Raw genomic sequence first — 23,649 nt, forward strand, 5'->3', positions numbered from 1 at the left:
AACATCCACTATATAGCCATTCAGTTCTGCAAGTGATGAATAATTCTCCTCCATAATTTTGATTAGCTTTCACACCACTCAATAATGGAGTGCATTGTTTTCAAGGCCAGACCAGAACCATTTTATCATTTTCCATGTTAACGTCATTCGATAGTTTTTTGACACTCAACGACACCGTTTCTATTAGCCATTCATGCATCGCTGTCCTCAAATCAATAGTGTGGCTTCTCTGTCAAGGTCAGGGAACATTTCCCCGCTCATAGGAGACAATGTTGGACTGTCAGCCGAGGTACAAGCGATGGCGATATCTCTTCAACACTGGCGAGATATAAATACGTGCGCTTAACCAAGGGACCAGCATCATTGTTTACAGCTACGCAATTATACACAGAATCACAATGTTACAACACGGTTTCCATGGTGCTGTTCTCTTTGCAATTACAACTCTTTGCCCTTATCTGCCTCATTAGAAAAAGTCTGATAATAAAATAATCTAGAGTGTTAATCTATTTAGAAATGCAACACTAGCATCGCAATGAAGAACCATATAGCAAATACAATGGTTTAATTAGCAAAGTTAAAATGCGTATTCTTCTCACAGTTAATGGGATTGAGAAGCCATCCTTTTGTGGAGCATCCATTTATTTTTATTTGCTATAACTGAAGAATCTTTCCAAGCAGGAGAGACATGTTGATTTTAGAAAGTGCTGTATTTATTCACATACTGCAGAAGGTACCAGGTGTTTAGCTAAAGGCTACTTGAAAGGATAGGCCTAAAAATAAAATCTCATATTTTTTCACAAACAATGTAATTCACAGTTTTTTCTAGTTTTTTTCTCTACTTTTTAGAGCAACCAAAGAAAACAAATGACTGTGACAATTCAAAACAAGTTTTGCTTTTATTTGATCAAAAAATGATTAGTTTGAAATGGCACTGCATTTACTGCATCTTACTCTTAGCAATTTTTTATTTTTTATGAACAGGATTATTTTCTTTTTAGAACATATACACATTTGACTTTGTATAAAATAATTGTTAAAAAACTAAACAAATGATTCTGGCATATTTACTGTGATGCTTTTGCTCATATGTTGAGAAATGTGCATTGTCTTATACAAATAAAGTTATTCAATAGAGAGCTTCCTATGGGAGGCTATACTTCTGTCTCAAATAAAATACTTCTGTCAACAAGAATGTAGCATATCATTACATGCAAATAAACACCAACATTAAAGATCTATAAATCTTTGTATTGTAAATAACATGTAAATAAAAATTTAGCACTGAGGGTTTTAAGGGAAAGGATGTGAAGAATTTACTGACTTTAAAATTGTACTGTTCCGACTTGCACTTTTTTCTGTCTATTTGAAAATGTCAAAAAGAGTTGGATTAAAAATTTAGCACTGAGAGGACTATAGTTTAGTATGTGGATAAAAACAGGATATTCCACTGTTTGGGCAACCACATCTTTTGCAATGTGCATACTGCATAGTGACTACTTTAGTAATCATTTTTCCACTATACTCTTTTTTTTATCATACGTGGTACATTGTGTAAATGATTCCACCACAGGAGGCTGCTTTTTAGCGAGAGTTTGTTTTTGTTCACCTCGTAAAGAGTTGCATTTCCCCAACTTGGCTGAATGCTTTGGTTTCAGATGCCAAAATAAGTTGTGCTTTTGCCTTTAAACTAACTTTGCAGCGTGCAGTCGTTTGTTCCACGCCTGTTGCCGTAAAGCTAAACCACTGACAACGCTTTTCTTTGGAACAAACGTCATGCCATAGCCATGTTCTGCTATGTGTCTGAATCTCCCTTAAGGCAAAAAGGGGGAGGGTGTAAGATCCTGGGGGTAAAAAATTTGCCAGAGCAAGGAGAGAAAAATTTAGATTTGTTATCCTTTAAATCGTCCGCAACAAAATAACTCAAATTAATCGATGAAATAAATTTATTGCCCAGGCCTTTTTGAGGACTTGCAATTGTTGTTAACATCTACATGTATGCCTCATAGCAAAATGGTTCTAGGTTTGAATCTCCATATTGTGTAAAGTGTGTGTGGTCGCCCTATGCTTGTGTTGGTTTCCTCCGATTTACGCCCACATTGCAAAAACATGCATGTTGGATTAATTACGGACTCCAAAATGTCTAGACATGTGAATGTTGGTGTGAGTGGTTTATGTGCCCTGATGACTCAGGGTTTACACCACTTCTTGCTCGAAAGTCAGTTCCGGACAGGCTCCAGCTCACATGTGACCCTGAACACAATAGTTTAACACAAAAAGTCCAGGCCAATTGGTATAGGCTAGGCTGCAGCTGTCGATTATCTTAGTAATCGAGTAATTTATTGTTTTTTAGATTAATCAAGTAATCTGTTAAAACCCACTTTATAACCTCAATGTGTATACTGTATTACTATTTCTGCCTGCCAAAAACATTTTTTTCCCTAATCAATGCATATCATCAACATTGAAGTTGCACTTTTGACAAGTGTGTATTGTTAAAAATGTAAAATTAAAAAACTGCTGATTGCCGCCACGCAGATTGCAACACCCACACACTACCGCTCCGACACTTCGTGGCCACCACCCTCGTGGGGACTCATAGGCGTTCTTGTCCTGTTTGGACAGGTCTGTACTGAAATTAATTTTGCTATACTTTTTAAGTGCAATGACAACAAAGTGCCATTCTATTCTATTGCAGTGTGTAGAAACTATGTCAGCGTATTTAAGGTTCTGTGTACTCCATGCGGTCTAGATTTTATAAATTTTTATTAGTTACGCTCAAACCGATTCACAAACAACAGGATTTAAGTTAAAGCTTTTTTGTAATGAATGTAATCGATTAATCGTTGCAGCCCTATATTTTAGAAAATTTCAAACTGGCAATTTATTCGTCTGATCAAACTAGCCCGTATACAGTAGCTGTCTCTTGGCCTCACAGAGTCCAGACTGAGACAAAGAAGCAGAATGAACACAGTTAACAATACTGTCTGGCGTGTGTGTGTGTGTGTGCGTGCGTGCACGCGCACGTGTGTGTGTGTCTGCGCCGGAGGCGACACTGTGTAACCTGAATTTAAGTCATAAACCGGTTAAACTCAAGAGCTTTTGGATTTTCACAATGAACGCATGCCCACAGAAAGCCACTCCCCTGTAGCTAACACACCCTTACCTGACTCAGTACTCAGCACAAGTCATGCATTCATATGCTGACACAATTATATCAGAGTGAATACATGTTTTGCCAAGAATTATTATTCCCTTTCATGTTCCTCATTATGTTCCCACAAGGAGGCATGTACCAAATAAATAGCCATGCTCTTGCTACATTTTCTCCTCTGAATACTACACACACACACGTATTTAGTATTTCACCGCTGTAAAGTGTAATAACAGCTGTCCTCGGGCCAGTTACAGCAATCGTAAAGAGACTTCAACTCCCAATACTCATTTACCATATATACACTTACACTTTGAGGTCGAGGTCTTTGTGTCTCGTATTGCACTCTATGCCTGAGTGTCTCTCAGTCAAGGTCTCTCCTGTTTCAGTATTTCTTTTGGCCACAAGTAGTGTTTTAGCCACACTTTCTAGGTAAAGGTGACAGTGAGCTCTCTCTGGGCCTCATTCCAGCAAGTCTCTCTGTGTTTATGAAGGATCCAGGTGAAAGACAAGCGATAGCGCTCACATTCCTGTATTTCTTCCAAGCCGGGGCCTGTTTTTGACAATATTTTACGAGCCCTGCCTTGCAAGGCATCATTCTAAAGTTCAATGAAAAGATAAAACTATGGCTATGACTTTCAAACCTCAAAAGTCAAATGTCCCTGGGGTTTCTGCTGGACAAATTATTTACCCATCTTTTGTGTTGACTTCCCAGTTTTTTGCCCCCAAGTGAGTACTTTCAATGTAAAGGTGTTTTTATTCAGTTGTCATTTTTTGAAACGGTTCAGTTGTGTTGTGAATGTTGGGCTTTAGTTGTGAAATTCCCTAAGGTTGCACAGTTTACAATTTACAACTTGCTGCTATTACAAATTATGTCACACCAAAACTCGATTTCCCGACCTCTGCATACCTCACAGAACTAAAGTTCAGTCAGCATTGAAATGAGCAACTGCTCGTGTTCTTAGCTTTTTATTTGACTTCATTTCAATAGAAAGACCAACATTAAGGGACGGCGTGGCGCAGTGGAAGAATGGCCGTGCGCGACCCGAGGGTCCCTGGTTCAATCCCCACCTAGTACCAACCTCGTCATGTCCGTTGTGTCCTGAGCAAGACACTTCACCCTTGCTCCTGATGGGTGCTGGTTAGCGCCTTGCATGGCAGCTCCCTCCATCAGGTGTGAATGTGTGTGTGAATGGGTAAATGTGGAAGTAGTGTCAAAGCGCTTTGAGTACCTTGAAGGTAGAAAAGCGCTATACAAGTACAACCCATTTATCATTTATTTATCATTTATTAAAAGGTGTTAAGAAGAGAAGAATGTTTCATGCAAATATGGTAGTAGCTCTTAAAAATGTGGGGGAAAAACCCTTAAAGTAGCAGTAGATTGGAAAAACAAATTGACTTTATATACTTAATTGTGTTTCATTGTGTCCATTAAACTATGGCTTGTGCAGCTCTGTGATTTAGGGCTATATACCTGTAAGTAAACATTGATTGATTGATGTCCAATTGTATTTACGATCCACAAAGTATGTAAAAATACCGTCTAAATATCGCAAAATGCCACAAATTCAATCGGCCATGTTAAATACGCCGCTCTGAATAGCTTTGGCAATTTCCGTAGATTCTACGTCATGATAGGAACGCTTCTGTGACGATATTATCACATCAGGTGTACTGGAAATACGCAAAAAATTGAAAGAGATGCGCTGTTTATCATTCACAATCCTTATGTAAGACAAGAACACATACATATGCCTGGCTTTTTTTTATGCATTCGAAATCATAAATACCACCAAAAAATACTCCATTTACATGTCGTGACCTGAAAATTAACCAAATATGAGCGATATTGTTATTATAAGTGCCAAAGCAGACGGCGCATTGATCGCAGTGAGCTAATGCTAGCATACGCTGCTATTGACACAGTGAGCCAGCGGCTGCTTCTGCTTTGTCTCAAACTTGCTAAAAGTTAGTTCTAGATTATAATTCATGCACCTCTCACCTGGTAGTAGACAAACGTGGCTATGGGCCGAGAAACTGGTCGACTTTCACATCCACTGAGATAATGACGCTCGTTGCTGCAACTTTTTTTTTTTAACCCTTCGTAAGGATTATGAATGAATTTTCATCAAAACGGGATTATGTGATTGTCCCGTCGGTCGGCATCCCAGCGAGAGTGAAAATATTACGGTAAGTGTTTGTTTTATTATGGTTAGTTTGTATGATTAGCACCTAGCAATGCTACTAATGCTATAGTGTTTCAATAAAGCTGCATCTGTTTAGCACTTGGATTCTAAAATTTATTACTCATCCTCCTTGTGTTTGGGCTAAAAAATATAAGGTTCTGGATCAGCATTTTCCCCAAAGTAATCGCTGTTGGCTCTCACAAAGTCTGCTTGATTAGCATTGTTGTTGATGGGGAGGAGATCTGTGGTTGCTATTCCTATGTCACAGATCACATGACTAGCTTGCTCATTACCTCTCAAAATGACTCGGTAATCTCTGTGAGATGGATACTATTTTTGATCATTATTTATTTATTAGTACTTTGGAAGTCTTGGTGTCATAAATCCGATGTGTATAATAGTTTCAATATAGAGGCAATTTGTTTTTCCACTTTACTGGTACTTTAAACTGGTAATAATTTAATACCTTGTGCTATTGCAACAATTTGATTTTGCTTTATTTTCATCATATTTTTTCCCTGATACCTCATACCGTGGTTCAGAGAGATACGTTTTTTCGCTTTTCCTGTATGTCCAGCAGATGCTGAAAAATTGGCAATAAAGATGACTTTGTCTTATTCAATATGACTTGAATGGCTTCTAGGTAAAACAGATACTAACTTGCTTTTGCAGTCTGTTGATGTTTTTTATCTTATTGTGTACCTTTTTTAGAAACAAGGTTGCCACACTTGGGAAAATCCAATTCGTTTTTTATTTGTCTGCACGTTTGAAACCCCTGCCAGGCCAGATAACAGAAATCCTCGCTATTATGGTTAACTCCGCAAACCCTGGTGAGATGCTTCTTGTCTGACCTGCTTGAATCTTTGTAATTCCCTCGACTATTTGTTTGCTTTGTTTGAGTCTCTGAACTTTCCACCACTTGTGTTTTGTGGTCTTTTTCTTTCTGTGCTCGTAGTGAGACATTTCCACCAGGACTGTAAATGCTATCGTTTGCTGTTCGACAGAACAATGTCACAAACAAAGATAAAATAACTTATCCGACATTATCTTTCATCTTGGGGATACATATATATATATATATATATATATATATGTATATGTGTGTATGTGTGTATATATATATATATATATATATATATATATATATATATACACTAATTAATCATATACCGCCTCTAAAAGTACCGGTCCCCCCCCCCCCCTCCCCCCTTTTTTTAACGGGCATGACGGCGCGTCATCGTCACGTCGCGACATTGCTGGTTTTACGAGCAGAGGAGCATGTTCGGCAACGCACAATCACGGAGTACTTACAAGTAGACAATGTGTGTTGACAGAAAAGGGAGAACGGACGCATTTTGTCTTAAAAACTAAAGATAAAGGTGAAGTTATAACACTGAAACGCCCTCAGGAAGATGTGCTTTAAGACATGGCTAGCTAGCTAGCGGATAACGTCCAGCCGCAGTCGGCAGTGTTTTAGCTACTTCTAAATCACTAATTCCCGCCTCCATGGCGACAAATAAAGTGAGTTTCTTACAAGTATCATCCCTGCAGGACAAGGAATAGCTAAACATGTTTCACTACACACCGTAGCTCACCGGCGTCACAAGGTAAACAAATGCCATGGGTGGTACAACACCTGACATCCACTGTAATGATACCAAGTACAGGAGCGTATCTCGTCGATACTACTATGATTACATCAATATTTTTTAGCATCACACAATCTTTTTTCGTTTTTTTGAATTTATATTATGTTATAAACTCAGGAAATACGTCCCTGGACACATGAGGACTTAAATGATGACCATTGTAGGATCCTATAACTACTTGGTGTCGGATCGATACCCAAATTTGTGGTATCATCCAAAACTAAAGTAAAGCACCCAAACAACGGAAGAATACATGATTATTACATTTGAACACAAGTGTAGATAGAACATGTTAAAAGAGAAAGTAAGCAGATATTAACAGTAAATGAACAAGTAGATTAATAATTTATTTTCTACCACTTGTCCATAATAATTTTGACAAAATAATAGAATGGAAAATGACACAATATGTTACTGCATACGTCAGCAGCCAAATTTGGAGCCTTTGTTTGCTTACTTACTAATAAAAAAATGTTGTCTCGTATGTTCACTATTTTATTTAAGGACAAAATTGCAATAAGAATCATGTTTAATGTACCGTAAGATTTTTTGTTAAAATAAAGCCAATAATGCCATTTTTTTGTGGTCCCCTTTATTTAGAAAAGTATCGAAATACATTTTGGTACCGGCAAAACACACACACACACACACACACACACACACACACACACACACACATTTGGGTCTAGTCACCTCTTAAGTTGGATGATTCTGATTTTATATGTTTTTTCCTATCTCCGCTGTGGTCTTCACTCCAGTTTTAGTGCTGTTTCAGGTTGTTCTTTGTCTGTGCAGGGAACTGCTTTATGCTGGACAGGCGGAACAACAGAAATGCTTCTGCTGCACAAGCACAGGATAGACTAAATCCCAGCCGCCAGTTGTTCAGTCAGTAAATCAGTCAGCTTTTGAACTGACTTGCCGGTCAATCGTAGAGGTCGGCTTGCCAATTCAGCGTGTCACCGGTCTCTACAACTTGCTAAGCTAGCGGCTTCAGATTGAACCTTCTGGCTGATATTTTTCTCCTGATAAGATTCTACCTCACCGCACCTTTCTCGTAATTTACCTCCGCTTACCCCCCAGCCCGCAATTTTCCCTTTCCAGCTTTCATTTATCCCGACTTACATTGTATTTCAATTTCAATGTTGTCCTGTCTGTGGGGGTTGGTGTTTTAATGTGTGTTTGTTTTGCTCTTATCTCATCCACACCAGACCTGTTTTTCAGTCCAAACCTCAGCTCAAGCCCAATTGGCTTAGAGACGGCCTGCATCCTGTTTGCTCAGTGATTGGCCTATTCGAATTTTTCTACAATGGATGAAGCATTATTTCATCATAGTGGCGAGCATACAGAAAGGTTTGGTGTCCCAGGTTAGAGAAGTTTGATGCTTACCAGTACGTCACAGGCGCCAGTGATCTACCAAAAGTTGATGCGAGAGGTGGGTACCGTTCACATTTGAACCGATAATAATTTCGGTACCTGGGACTTGATACCGGTACTCAACGGTACCAATTTTCGGTACTTTTGTGTGTGTTAATAAATCTTGATTGTTTTTGATTTTTTTTATTGCAACCTTTAAAAATTAGCTGTTTTATTATCATATTATCATTTGCAAGTATGACATGACGTTAGATTGCAGTAGTGTATAGTTTATGGTGTGTTTTTTGTTGCACCCTAAAAAGTTTAAATACTGTAAGTATTGAACATATTACACACCAGCTGTTTGATATTAACGTGCATCTTATTTGTAATTTTCATGAACACATGTGAAATCACAAATTCTAATCAGTCACATGTCAATACCAAAGCCATTTTGTATTAGCATCAAGTTAGCGCATTTTTGGAAAAGTGGAGACTTACTTCCTTACTTTGGAGCATTTTTTTAAGTCAATTTCTTTTTTGGCATTGAAAATTGCAACATGAGCTCAAGGTAGTTTGGCTGAGTCCTCTCCCTATATGCTGCTGGAGTGATCGCCAAGTGCCAAAGTGCGAAAAGCCGGCAACCGGGTGTGACGTCACACACAAACCAGGTACCGTAACAAGGCACTGTTGGATTTTACGTGCATCGGTGCCTGCTAGGACCAGCGGGATACAGTCGGTGCCAAAAAAAGTGTCGGATTCGGTACCCATCCCTCGTTGACACTGAGATTGACAATTGACACTCAGGTGTACTGTTGATGTTTCCATGGTCCTACATTTCTTTCTATGTGACTAATTAGAAGGATAATTGAGCTATGAATGTAGTCACTAATATAGTTCAACTTCAAAGAGAATAGTTAATGATAAATGATTTTTCTTAATTTTTTCCCGTTTGACTGTTAACAGTAAACGTGATCATAGGCCCAGTGTCAGTACTGAGTCAGCCAGGATTTTGAGGTCAAGGGTGCGGTTAAGGGGAGGAGGGGAGGAGGGAAGTAGCCGGTTCAGACTTGTTGTTTGGGGATTTAGCTACTCAATTACCAGCTGTGTTCTGAGGTCTGAGACGAGCCGGAGAGTGCCGCCAAAGGGCTTAATTATTACTCCCCCCTGTCCCGTTTTGCATCCCGCACATATTGACATGGCCCCTGATCATGGTTTATGGACTTGTCTTTAAGTGGTGTTGTCATCTGCGGTCCCTTCAGTTTCAGCTTTCTTTGCCACAGTGGCAAATGCTTGACAAAACTTGAATTTTACAGTAAGATGCTGAGGCAGCAATTCTAGTTCCAACATGTATACCACATTGATTAAGTGGGCAACTGCGGAGTGTGTCTAGCGGGAAAAATGACTCAACTTTCTTGAGAATGGGTGAAATCTGACTCCCTCTGGACTTTTGGGTGAACTCACTCATGGATACTAAAGCACTAAGTGGCAGGGGAGATAACAATTGGGGAAGGATTTTTTTCCCTCCCCCCCAATCGTTTTTGCACTTTCTTTTGCACTGACGTGACGGAGACGTAGAATTCCCACATTGAAACGGGCGAGTAATAGAGGCTTTTGTCAGTGGCAAGCACTCTTCGTCCTCCACCTCCTGACTCGTGTCCCCTGCCTTATCTTCAGTCTGCGTTTGAAGTGGACGAAATGTCAGCATGAAAAGGGAAGAAAAGTACCAGAGAGGTGACTAGTATCTCAAAATGTCACTGGAAGTCGTCAAGCCCTGCCGACTGTGTTTCAAGATATGGAGACACAATTTATATACTGTGACTGTATAGACTGTCAAATAAATCCCCAGAAAGGTTTGACTGTTAACAAAATAATTTAGAATGTTTAAAGATGCCACTGCAGTTTAATTAATATTACAAAAGAATTCAATGAAATGCAGACTTCTATCAAAGCCTAACAATCGTAATTAAATGTAATCAACACAAAGTTGTCCACATAAAATGCCTGAATTTTGCCTTAAGAGTGTGGAATTATTTAGAGAGAGTGCAGTGTGGAATAATGTTAACAGTAACAGGGGGAAGAAATATTTTGGTTTCTTTTTTTTCCAGTTACCCCGCCCTCTGATTACACAAATATTAAAAAAAATCTACTGAGGCAAAACTGGGTAATGCTCCGTAATTGCCAACTGTCGTCTATTCCTATTTATTCATTTTTAAATCATCTATTTTGTTTTTTATTTACTGAAATGCATATAGTCCATAGTACAATTCTGTTGTTCTACAAGCTCACGATGTCATGTTTGTGTTTTACACTTGCTATAATAACTTACAATGCCTACACTTTATTCAACACACAGGAAAAAGCAATCTAATGTTACAGAGTACTTGTTGCTGTTTGTTTACATTGCACTGACTCAACGCTAAGCTCCTGATTGCAAGTGATATGTATTTATAGTCACCTCAGTTATTTATGAAGTAACTTGCCACAAAGAACATTTACCGCAGTTATGTCTTACCTTTTACTTTGGCATGTAAAGCTGCACCATATTGGACATATTAGACCCTTCAGCCGCACCTTTCTTTTGGCAGGTTTTGAAAATGGTTGAGCCATCGTCTTCAGTGACTATACTTTTTTAAAGGGCCGTATTTGTCGCACTATAAGGCGCACCTAAATTACTTTAGGTACCTAAATTCCTTTAATTTTCTCAACATTTTATAGTGCGTTTTATGCCGGTGCGTCTTATGTACAGATTCATTTTGGTTTTGCTTACCGACCTGGAAGCAGTCACACATAAAAGATACATGTAGACTGCAGGTTGACGCCTGTTCAATAAATGGCGCTATCAAGTACCTGTAAGCAAGCAACGCCAAAACTTTGATGTTTCATTGAGAATAATAGAACATTACTGGTCAAAAATCTGCCAATGTTTTGATGGATTGTCAGAGCATTACTTCAGCTACCGTAGTCAGACGTGTGTGCTTCATTTTAAGGGTATTATTATGGTGTGTGTATAAGGACCCCAAATTGGCGCCCATTAGGAGACATATTATCTGGCGTTTTGTTTCGCAATATTGTGCAAAACCAACTTTTTTCACCTATTGGTACCTGCTGATGCGTATTTTGGATCTGCATACGTCCACAAAGAAGTATTTTAAATGTAGAAAAAAAATCATAATAAGACCCCTTTAATGCGGTGTGAAAATAGACCTGTATAGACCCGCTCATTGGCAGTACACTCTATAATCCGGTGCAGCCTATGGTCCGAAAAGCTTATTTTTTGGTTGGAAAAAGTTTGCTGCTTTATCCTGCTGCCATTTTTTAAGCTAATTTGGCATACTAGCTCGTCTCATGATAGGTGCGTATAAGCGCATGCACCTCTGTGGTTGTGCCAAAAATGTCTGAGTGAGGACCGAAACACACGGTGTTGTCGAGCCGACGCAATTAAATAATTGTGAATTTTTTAATAACGATTGCAGTAAAAGTGGTTAATTGTTGCATCTCTATCTGTAGTAGTCAAATCAAGCACAAAAGAAATTATTGATGAAATGTTTTCATTCACAAGTTATATCCAGACGAAAACCTGAAAACGCTTATGTTGGCGAGGCCATAATAGAGCAATTTTCAGATGTTTTTTTCAACTGCTTTCCAATTAAGCCTTTAAATCTTTTGAACTACGTATGGAACCAATCATTTTGCTCAAAAAGGCCCATTGTGTCTCACTTTTTGTTTGCAGATCAAGTATTGGCCTAATTCCCCTCTTTCGCCTCATTGAATAACACGTTTTCCAGAAAATTCCGTCCTGACAATTCAAACCCTCAAAATGAGGGCTATTTACTGACACGAGCAATTTAAAGGAGGACAACTTGGAATATATTGTGGATTTTGTCTTGAGTAATATGGCGACACGCGGTGAAGGAGGTCATGGCTGCCCTGAATTAAGCACCAGTCCACTTATTCATCAGTTTAGTCACATTGATGTAGACCTTGCAAATGGCTGGAGTTTGAATTACCGTTCAAAAAATAGCATTAACCCTAAGAGAGAGGAGCAGAGCGAGAGGTGAGGATTGGCAGGGATGGAGGGACACAAGGAAAAACGCATTACTATTTTACTTTCAATGCAAACTCCTGAATCAGCAAAATACACGCACATAGACTGCATGCACACACACCTCAGATTCAATTACAGCATTGTGAGATGAAGGAGAAGTTCTTCAGCCTTCAGCACTTCCAATTAAACTACAGCTCATGTGTCTGCGTGTGTTTCAGTGCAAGTCATGTGTATTTGGGTGTATGATTGCACGTGTATATGGTTACCAGGCGAGGTGTGTGCGGGTGTATGTATGTGTATGGGTCCCGGCTTTGATGGCGTTGCGCTATAAGGCCCACCGAAGCGTGACGGAAAAAGAGAGAGGGTGCGAGTGGGAGTGTGTCAGCCTCTCTAATGTCACCTTGTATCATTTCAGGTTAATTTCACCTCTTCTCAGACATGGGGAGAGAACAAAAAAAAGTAAAGATGACACCGAGAGAGTAAATAAGGCAACTTTATTGGTGTCCTTTGCAGTTGGAAGTCATTGCAAAACAAAGACATATTTAAAGCAAAAATAGCTATTGTGGAAAATGCCTTTCCCTTTTGACTTCAGGGGTGCAAATAATACAAAACAAGTCAATGACCGCTGGAATATTTGGACTCGTGCTCAAATTTGGTGCATTTTAAATGATGCATAGAGAGAGACACCTGGATGATTAACCTTATTTTCATCTAAAGAGATATTTTGCTCATAGCATCAGCATGAAATACTTTGAAAAGCAGTTTTATTTACTGACTGTAACTTAGGAGGAGAGAGATGATTACTAAAAAGCCTACAAAGTCAAAGGCATTTGTAAATATGTTTAAATTGAACCGTTGATCTTCAAGTATGTTCCTCCAAGTATTACTAAAACGCTGTAAAGACATGCACCTGGGGATAGGTTGATTGGCAACACTAAAATTGGCCCTAGTGTGTGAATGTGAGTGTGAATGTTGTCTGTCTATTTGTGTTGGCCCTGTGATGAGGTGGCGACTTGTCCAAGGTGTACCCTGACTACCGCCGAATGCAGCTGAAATAGGCTCTAGCACCCCCTGCCAATGTTCCCTCTAAGGTGCGCACTGCTCACGCGTCCTCTGCGCACAGCAAATCTATGCCGCACAAAAAATCAAATCCCACTCTAAACAAAATAAACAAATCGTTTGTTTTGTATGATTTTGCAATGCAACTGTGAGTAACAGGTGACGAAAGGTGGCCACAACAGATAAATAAATAAATGATAAATATGTTATACTTGTATAGCGCTTTTCTACCTTCAAGGTACTCAAAGTGCTTTGTCAGTATTACCACATTCACCCATTCACACACACATTCACACACTGATGGCGGGAGCTGCCATGCAAGGCGCTAACCAGCAGCCATCAGGAGCAAGGGGTGAAGTGTCTTGCCCAAGGACACAGCGGACGTGACTAGGATGGTAGAAGGTGGGGATTGAACCCCAGTAACCAGCAATACTCCGATTGCTGGCACGGCCACTCTACCAACTTCGCCACGCCGTCCCTAATAAAACAATGTTTGTCAACACTTAAATTATTGTAACGTCTGTGGAGACACTTAAAGGAGGACAGGAATTCCATCGGTCCCTTTTCTTAGCGAAATTGTTTGTCGGCCATAACCACACCAAAACAATGTGTAAATACTTTTATCTAGCAAAACTGGTCGTTGTCTACCGTACAAACCAAGCCAAAAGCAACTCTTTGTCATCTGTTATATCAACAGCAGCCGCTTGCTCTCTCTCTCACCTGCACCAACACATACACTATGGCAATTAGTCACTGGTGCGTTTATGGCCACACAAAAAGTTGGACAACTCCAACACTACATGTAAAGTGTAAATTTCAGATGGTTTTACTAGGACTCCTCAATCAGTGTGCTTATTCTACTGTCATTTGTTAAGAATGTTATTTTTTGGATATTAATCATGAAATGATGTTACAGGACTACATAACTGCTAATAAAAATATATATTTTACGGACAGAAAGTTAATAAACACTTCATCTCATGCAACATGTGAATGTTTTAAGGGGAACTAAATGTGATCTCTGAAAGGGGTACACAATCTTTCCAAAGAAGGACCCCCCCACCCAGGCATAAAATACTATAGTGCATAGCTGATTAAAAAAAAAACAATATCTAAGTGGGCCAAATCACATATATTAGAAAATAATCTCTTGAAATTGACTAGTCACTTGATTATATTAATAAGACATTTAAATTCTTATGTCAGGTTTGAGACAAATGTGCTGCTGGTATGACCACAGTGTGCACGTCTGTATTCCACTGAATGCTCAGGGTGTGTGTGCGTTTGCTCACACACATGAAAAATTAGAGGGAACATTTCCCCCCGCGACCCCAAAAAGGTACAATCGGTAGAAAATGGATGGATGGATGTTTCATAATGGCATGCGGATGTAAGCGGAAGTAACCAGACTAAAAAACAGGAGCTGTTGGTGCTGTAGTAAACGAATAGAGACTACGAATAGAGATATTATGATTTTTTTACTACATTTAAAACACTTCCTTGTGGTCTACATAACATGTCATGCTGGCTCTTTGGTCGAAATGTTGCATAGGTTATGTTTTACAGACAGTTTTTAAGTCGATTTCGTGTCGTTCTCGCCAGTTCCAGTTTTATGTATTCTCAGCCATTTACTTTTCAGGTGAGAGGCACGATTTATGATGTACAGTAAACCTACAGGGAGCAGGGAAGCGAGGAAACAGACGACCACTCGATGATGTAAACATAGGCACACACGGAAGTGATAACGTTGTTGCTATAAATAGTTTGTCTGCGAATTGTAGATGGAGTATGTTGCCGCTTTTTGAATGGTTATTTATCGGATTTTATGGGCGGAATCGTGGAGCTCCCATTGGCTCCACTGTTAGCGGACCTTTATTTAAGTTTATTTAGTATTTAGAATGCAATTAAAAAAATCCATACGTTGTCTTGTATTTCCTAATGATTGTGAAAAATTCCAAAGAAAGTGCAGTTCCCCTTTAAGAGTAGGCCGTTTTGTGGATGGTCTTATTTACTTGCCTCCACTTCGACTGCATCTTCTTCCCGCCATCTTTGTTGTAGTTTTTAGCGCTTCCATACCGAGATTACTGACAGATATTAGCTAGAACAGTGGTTCTTAACTTGGGTTCGATCGAACCCTAGGGGTTCGGTGAGTCGGTTTGGCGGAGCCTCCGCCGCGAGGGTCACGACACACCCGACTCATCGTGTAAATAAAAACTTCTCCCTATCGACGTTATTATGGATGCCCCCAAAGAATGTTCCCTCTAATTTTCCATCTGATTTGCAGGTGTGTAATTTGTTGTGAGTTCATGCACTGTGTTGGTTTTGTTCTTTGAACAAGGTGATGTTCATGCACGGTTCATTTTGTGCACCAGTAAAAAAACATGTAACTTTGTCTTGAATTTGAAAAAAACCATTTTATTTTTAACTAAAGAAGGGTTTGGTGGATGCACATATGAAACTGGTGGGGTTTGGTACCTCCAACAAGGTTAAGAACCACTGAGCTAGAACTATACGCCACTTTGTATTAGAAATGGCAACAGTGAAGGATGCATGTACATGTACGAGCCATAGGATAGAGAAAAAGAAGGAACTTATTGACTACAGCGGCTGACAACAATGGTGCACTCGCGCTAATCTCTCTGGGTAAAACATAACGATATTAGGAGCTATCGGTTAACAAGATATGTCAGAAAACGTCACAGAGCTATCGGTTAACAAGATATGTCAGAAAACATCACAGGACAGAGGGAAACAATGCCTCCACGGTTTAATTTAACATTTTCGGGACTTATGGGATCCCAAATACACAGGCAGGTACCATCAAGTAAGAATAGTTGGATTTGCATAGTAGATCCCCTTAAAGGTGGTGTTGTGCAAGTTACGCTTTGTAGCATCCTGACAGAGGCTCACTTTAGGCTCTTTAAACTTTATTGCTGACCTTAACAAGCCAACAGCAGTGCTCGCTTCCAACACCGCACGCCCATTTCACCAGCAGGCGCAACTGCAACATGACTCTTCTTAATCATGCACAAATCACTGTCATGGCCAGTGCATTCACGAACCCACTTGTCGTGTTTTGGCACATGCTGTTTTTCATTGCTGCGACAAATTGACAATTTGTTGTGGATTGTTGTATTTTTTGTTGAATTTATTACTTTATGATTTTCATTGAAGTATTTAAATTACCATTCTGTTCAACTTGCATGTCACAAAATATTGGTTTTAAACCAAGTTTTCAATTTTTACATACCAATTTGGGCACTATTACAGCACCAATCTGGCACTAATATTGGTTAAAATGTAAACACCACCTATCCCTAATAGTGCGTCTGAAGAAGAAACTATTCTGCACTGCATCGAACCTTTTGTTGGTATTCTAGATTTTACTGGTATGGAACTAAATTCTGAAGATGATCTTACATCATGCTCTATTGACTCATCATTTTCAAGCAAGTGCAGGCAGTCATAAAGTATGTGAGAGAGACGTGAACTAATCGCAGGCCATCAAAAACCTTGTTTGTCAAGACATGTCAAATGACAAAACAGTATCCTGGCAATGGAATAATTGGCCCCAATAATGTAGTCATCATCTCAGTCGTTCAAACTTGTATTGTTTCAAATGAAAAATGTGTCAGTGACTGGGTCACCACATTGGGTGAGGTTAATTAGTATACCCGTCTTGCATTACCTTACATACAGTCTTTGAATCAACCTACTAATGCCACCTAACCACCTCTTGTACGCCTTAACAGTTTTGCTCCTGATAACCGTGGTTCAAGCTAATTATGACTTATTAACATTGTTCACGCTTTCCCGCGGTCTCCTCTGGGGTAGCCTAAATCCGAACAGTGGAGCATTTACGTTTAACCTTTCAGAGGTTGGGGTGGGGGTCATGGCAAACGACGCACAATTTGGAGTGACAGGGACAAATGTGTTTCAAAAGGTTTCTGCAAACTCTACAGTCTGTCCTGTGTCACTGTGTGCAATTATGTGTGTTGCCCCCTCTGCCCTTGAGCCTTTATCAAATTCCTCTAATTATTTTATTATGCAAATGAGACACCGTTATTCCATTAAGCAAGTCAGCCAATCACAGAAGCTGATTAGGAAGTGATTAGCATGCAGTCATGTTTCTCACTCTGTGTCCTTGTGAATGGAGTAGAGGGGGGCCGTAATGACCCATCTGGACACGAGCTTGTGCATATACTGTGAAACGCTTAACGAGTTTACTTTTATAAAACTACTAGCATGTACTTGTATTTGCCTAAATATACACACTATGTGAGGTTTCGCTATATGCTTCATCATAGAACTGTATCTTTACATTTCAGTCTTTTAGTTTCACCTTTGCTGTCTGCAGCTGTTCTCTGTGGATTAGTCTGATAATTGTCCATAACCAGCATCAGGTGGCAGGCAGACAAGGTTAACGTCGACACGGCGACGATAACAGACTTATAAGCCCTTGTGAAGTTTAAGTTGGTGTGAATATAGCAAGTCATATCCCCCAAACATCTGTTACTTCATTTTGCCTTCTTGTCTCTCAATTTGAAATGCAGTTACTTTGCACAATATTTTTGCAAAACTCTGTTTTTACAAAGATAATGTTGCTTACTGTCTTCTTCCATATACTAGTGGCTTTGAATCTAACCAATTAGGTAGGCCTAGGCGGCATACGATAACTTTGCCAGCCTCGATAAATTGCCATGCATGTTTGCGGTCTTCCTCTTTCATCGGTTTTAGCAGCTGCGTGTTTTATAGCAGAACGAAAGGAAGGGCGTAAAGTATGTTGTCATTTGATAGATAGAAAATGGGGTCGCTAGCATCACAGTGCAACAACTTAACCCGTGACGAACACAGTCGCAATGGTAGAAATATTACAAAATTTTTTGTAAAATGTAAGTGTGGGAATATTTAGAACAAGGTTAGCCTGTCAACACTAAGGAGACAATTTGTCAAATATGCTCAAAAAATGGTGCCAACAAAAAAGTCCAATAGGGCAAACTTGCATGCCCACTTGAAACCTAACTACCGACTCAGTATTTCCAACTGGTAAAAGACGTGCACATGGAGAGGCAGAGCCTTTGTCCACACTCACTGAGGCGTTTGGTAAACAAGGTCAGTGCCAACGAAACATCGCAAAATGGTGTGCGCTCACAAAAAGTGTGGGTCACTCCATTTTCAAAGACATGCTACCTTTTAACACTGGTGAAAAACTTAGCATTCCAAACGTTTGACAGACATTTGTAATGTTGTCATGTCATGACAGTGTTTCTTCACTCGGAATCTGCCAGACTTACGTTTTTTTTCTTAATTTTTCTTTTATATGACTTACAGCTGCTTATACCGCTACACTTTTTGCTTACAAAGTTTGTAACTTGATTGTCAGTTAAGTAATGTACAACTTTACCTCTGCCTACATGTTAAGTATTGAAGTGCAACTTTGTCGATACTTTATTTAACCATTATCATTTATTTATTGTTTTGGATGTGTATATTTGAGGTTCCTCCAGCCCCTCCTTTACAGAGACAAAACCTATTTTATTGCTTTTGGTTGTAACTTTTATGTATTTGCAACATTTTACTAACTAACTAAAGTATATTTTATTTATATATATATTTTTTGACTTTGAAATTAAAAAGTTTACATTCCAATTACAACGTTAAAATATATGAGAAATACAAGTTTATTGCAGTTGAAAGGGCATACTTGCATTATTATTATTATTATCGGCGATCCTTGACAGAATCGGGTCAGGGTCCAGTGGCATGGAGTCGAAGACAACTGGGGACCCTTTTCTGCTGCAGCCTTCTTCTGCCATCGCAGCCGTTGTGGTAGTTCTTAAATCTACCGTCTTCCGCCTGTTCCGCCGTTGAGGTCTTCACCGTATCCCTGGCTAGGGGGCAGTCAGGTACTAGTCCTTTGCCAAGGGCCACCTGGGGTAACAGTAGTTAAGGGGGTAACCTCCTAGTGCCCCAAGACCCCATAGAGGAGCCTCCACTGCCGGATGCACTTTAACGTCATACCCAGGACGCAAACAACATTATTATTATTATGTAGTATCATTACATCAGTGGTTAATTTGGTCTCAAAATACTATTGACAGTGATATTGTTTTCAATATATCGTCAAGCAAAATTTGTTATAGGCCCAGGTCTATAGCCAATTGACAATAAAGCACCTGTCTCTAATGTATACCAGGTTTGTACTGTAATGTCCACAGACACTTGCTGTTGCTACGGACTACTCGTGACATGAAGCATGGTGTGCACACTTTGCTGTTTCCACTCATGCAGAGAACTACCAGACAGCAAGATGTAAACTGACACACACACACTGTGGGGTACAGAAAGTCATGTAGTATCACACACGTGCACACATCAGCAGAATTAAGTTGCAAGTATATAAAGTCCAAACTAGATACAATGTGTGTTGACAGAGTTCCACTGCGTTCTACGTCGTGGTGGGTTTTTTTTTTCCTTCACGTCATGTACGGAAGTAACTTGCTGTGACAAAAACTTAAAAGAACAGAATGGAACTGAACTAAATTGCACGGAGAGAGGCTGGTTTTAAGAAGAACGCCAAAAGGAATGTGATCCCATGCAACTCTAAGGCTGTGAGTCACAGCCGGCCATACAGCCAGCAGCCGAAAACAGTCACTTAGTTTGACGTTAACTTGTTTCTCCTGCGGCAGCGGCTGTGTCCTCTTGGTATCCCACTGTAGCTCCAGCTCAGATCAGTGGGGGATCTCAAGGCCTGTCATTTTGCTCTCCATCATGACTGCTGCGGCTCGCTCTAGGACACAGGTAGCTGTAGCACTAACCGAATACTTAGAGATTTATGTTGCTAGAAGTGCTTCGCCGTGGCACGTTTTGAGATACATAGATCACATTTTGGGGATATTGGAAGGACATCTGTGTAGATCTCGGTTGTGGACGAGACAAATTATACTCAAGCCAAGAAGTTCAGTTCGCCACAATATGGTTTGCTTCATAACCCTTCTAATTAATGATGAATGTGCAATACAGTGTATTCGCATTAGACTAACACTGCTTTGACTCCTACTTCAGGAAATATTGGAAGAAAATTGTTACTGTACAAAGGACCTTACTAAATTTCCATAAACTTCACCAAAGTACTTAAGCATTCCAGACGTTTAAGTGTGCCCCTCACTGCTTACATGAAACGGCGCCAGCATAATCAAATCATTTGCATGATCATTTTTTCCAAGCGTTTTTAATCTTGTGTGGAACAATGGATCATTATCATCTGCAGTGCTAAAGTTATTAATCACTTAATCAATCACCAGCTGTCATGTTCGGTCGGTTAGTTTGATGAAACCAGCTTTTGGATGACAACATTTTGGAACGGGGGGGATTATTCTTTATATTGTTAGTGTTGTTGTACCACCGTCTTTGATATTATTTATAGATGGCTGAATAGATTTGTTCATATTGCCACAGCTTTGCCAAGAAGAGCCTCATCTTGTCCTGACTAACAATTAGAGACTTACATCAGATGGTCCTTAGCCTTTCTTCGCTGTTTATCTCAGAGCCATGTTATTAACACAAACCATGCATAGCTGTGGGGTCAATGAATCAGATAGCTAGCAGTAATCACCATGCTCTTCTTATCAGCAATATTGCCGGTACAAGCCACGTATCATCGGCAGTTGATTGGTTCTGCTGGCCACCAGGGACAGGCGGCGTCTCTCTGTATTAGTGCGAGTTCCTGTTCGGGCGGGTCCTATAGCGGCCAGCTCACACATGCGTGCCCAGAGGTGGTGGTGATGGGCTCAGATGATCAGCTGAAGGCTGCTGACGGTTGAGTCATGGGTGATCGTGTCTAACCTTGATGGATGACTGTTGGAGCTTCGACTCCTGGTGCTTTATTAACAAACTCGGACACAAGCACACAAAAAAGTAACATCCAGAGATGCATTTTAGATGCAATACAGAAGTATTGTCTAGGCAAGGCAAGTTTATTAATGGAGCACAATTTGTACTCAAGCCAATTCAAAGTGCTTTACAGATGCATAAAATTACAAGAAGGCAAATGAAATCTTGAATAACAATAGAATCATAAAATAACCATTAAATAATTCCATTAAAATCAAAGAGTGTGATAAAATACTTTGTTTTCATATGCACAGTTAAATTAAACGTGTTTTCAGCCTGGATTTGAACACTTCTGGAAAACTTCCACATTCTCAGGAGCATAAAACTGAAAATGCAGGAGTATCTTTAGTCTTGACTCTGGGCACCAGCAGGAGGTTCCCACAACCAAAGATGGTTCATATTGCGGTAAGATGTCAGAGATGTACTTTGGCAGGACCATCAAAAGACTTGTTGACAAGCAGAGGTTGTTTTAACATATATTCTCTATGCAACAGGAAGACCTAAGCACAGGACTAACATGGTTGTATTTCCTGCCTTTAGTCTGGACTCGAGCAGCAGCATTCTGGATGTACTGCAGCTGCTTTACAGCTTGTTTAGAGAGACCAATGAGAGAAGGCCATTACTGCAGTCTAGCATGCTGGAGACAAAGGCATGGACTAGTCTTTCTCGGGTTGCTTTAGACACGATTCCTTTGATTTTGGCCATGTTTTTATGTGATACAAAGCTGCTGATGTTACTGAAAGTTTAGATTTCAGTCCATTATTACCCCCAGATTTCAACCTTTCATAGAAAGGGTCTCAAGGTGAATGATAACATTTTCTCTTTGCCTCTGTGGGCCAGAAAATTGTTTTGCATATACACGCTGATCTGTTTGATGCAGTGACCAAGGCCAACGTTCACTTGCCGTCATTGACATTTGCATAGTTGTGGTCGGGCACATTGTTGCTGCGTATCACCTGGTCTAGTGGCAGTATGTACAAGTTGAACAATAGGGGTCCCATAATTGATCCCTGAGGAACACCAGGTCATAGCCATTTGGTCTGAAGCAGAATTACCAATTCTATTAATTTAGTTTAGTCAGTCTGTACCATCATAACCTGCTCCAAACCATCATTTATGATAATTCCCTGTGAGATGCCAAACAGGAAAATATCGTTGTTTCCTTTTTAGTGTGAAGTAAACTAAAGTTGTTTCTATTCCCGTTGCAGGAAGCTGTACGTTTGATGAGGGCTTCTCTCAGTGTGATTACCAACAAGACCCCTATGATGACTTTGACTGGACACACATCAACACTCAGGAGGTCCCCTACGTATCCCCCGACCTGCCCAAAGGTGAGACTGTACTCAATGTATTTTTGATTGGTCAACTCTTCTCTCCAAGTCACGGTCCAGGAAATAAACTAAAATGCTCTTCTCCTTTTCATGGGTGGATATCATTTAGAATAGGGATGGGCAAACTAATTAACTAACTGAACTATCCACTGTGTGAAAGTGATTGTTAGACAGAAGAGTCCTGAAACGACAATATGGAGTGGGATGTCAGCTGTAACCTGAAGAGTTGCTAATGAGTCAGTCTCGATTAGGGCGGCAACGATTGATTAAATACATTATTTAAAAAAAATATGATTATTATTTTGTGTTTTAATTCATTAGATTTTATTGTTTTATTAAATATGCTGACATGGTTTATGCACAGCCGCTGCAATACAGCACACCCAAAGAAAAGAATGATGGTTATGGCAAGCAAAAAAAAAAGTTATTTAAACTATTTTACCTAAAATTTGCATTGAGGCTATAACGTGTTTTATCTGATGACTTTATTGATAGAACAAACTAATTGATATATGACTTGATTACTGAAACAAACGATAGCTGCAGCCAGAGTCTCAACTAGTCTGCGGTGGAAAGAAGAACTCAACATTCGATGTTGGTCTTGGGAAGTTTAGTTTCGTCAATGCAGTTAGCGGTTGAAAATATTATTCTTGATAGCAATAGAAATCTATATCAAAATGTATGTACACATTTTTTTGAAGATTTACCGTACTATATGTTGCAACGGTATACAAGCCGCACCCACTAAATTAGAAATAATGTTTTCAACTATTTGTCCCACCGAACTATAAGCCGCAGATATATACATTGTGAGTTGAGATATTTACATGGAACGATTTTGTAAATGTTTATTTACATACCTTAATTGTTTCCAAGCTGTGCCTGTCACATGGCAGTAAAACGGCTGATCAAACAAAACAGAAAAGACATTGATGTCTTTATTTGTCCTTCATGAGATGAATTAGATTTTTTACTT

The 23,649-nt window shown here is 39.6% G+C and overlaps 1 protein-coding gene across 14 annotated transcripts in view; it reads left to right on the top strand.

Moving 5' to 3' along the window:
* The window catches only part of ptprk (protein tyrosine phosphatase receptor type K), a 196,429-nt gene that overhangs the window by 37,838 nt on the left and 134,942 nt on the right, over positions 1 to 23,649 (top strand). For all 14 annotated transcript variants that reach the window (XM_061987114.2, XM_061987103.2, XM_061987101.2 and 11 more), the window contains one exon: positions 22,551 to 22,673. In XM_061987114.2, the coding sequence (XP_061843098.1) occupies positions 22,551 to 22,673 (123 nt within the window). The remainder of the gene's footprint in view (positions 1 to 22,550; positions 22,674 to 23,649) is intronic.

The sequence above is a fragment of the Nerophis lumbriciformis genome, linkage group LG26, assembly GCF_033978685.3.
Source record: "Nerophis lumbriciformis linkage group LG26, RoL_Nlum_v2.1, whole genome shotgun sequence".
Classification (NCBI taxonomy): domain Eukaryota; kingdom Metazoa; phylum Chordata; class Actinopteri; order Syngnathiformes; family Syngnathidae; genus Nerophis; species Nerophis lumbriciformis.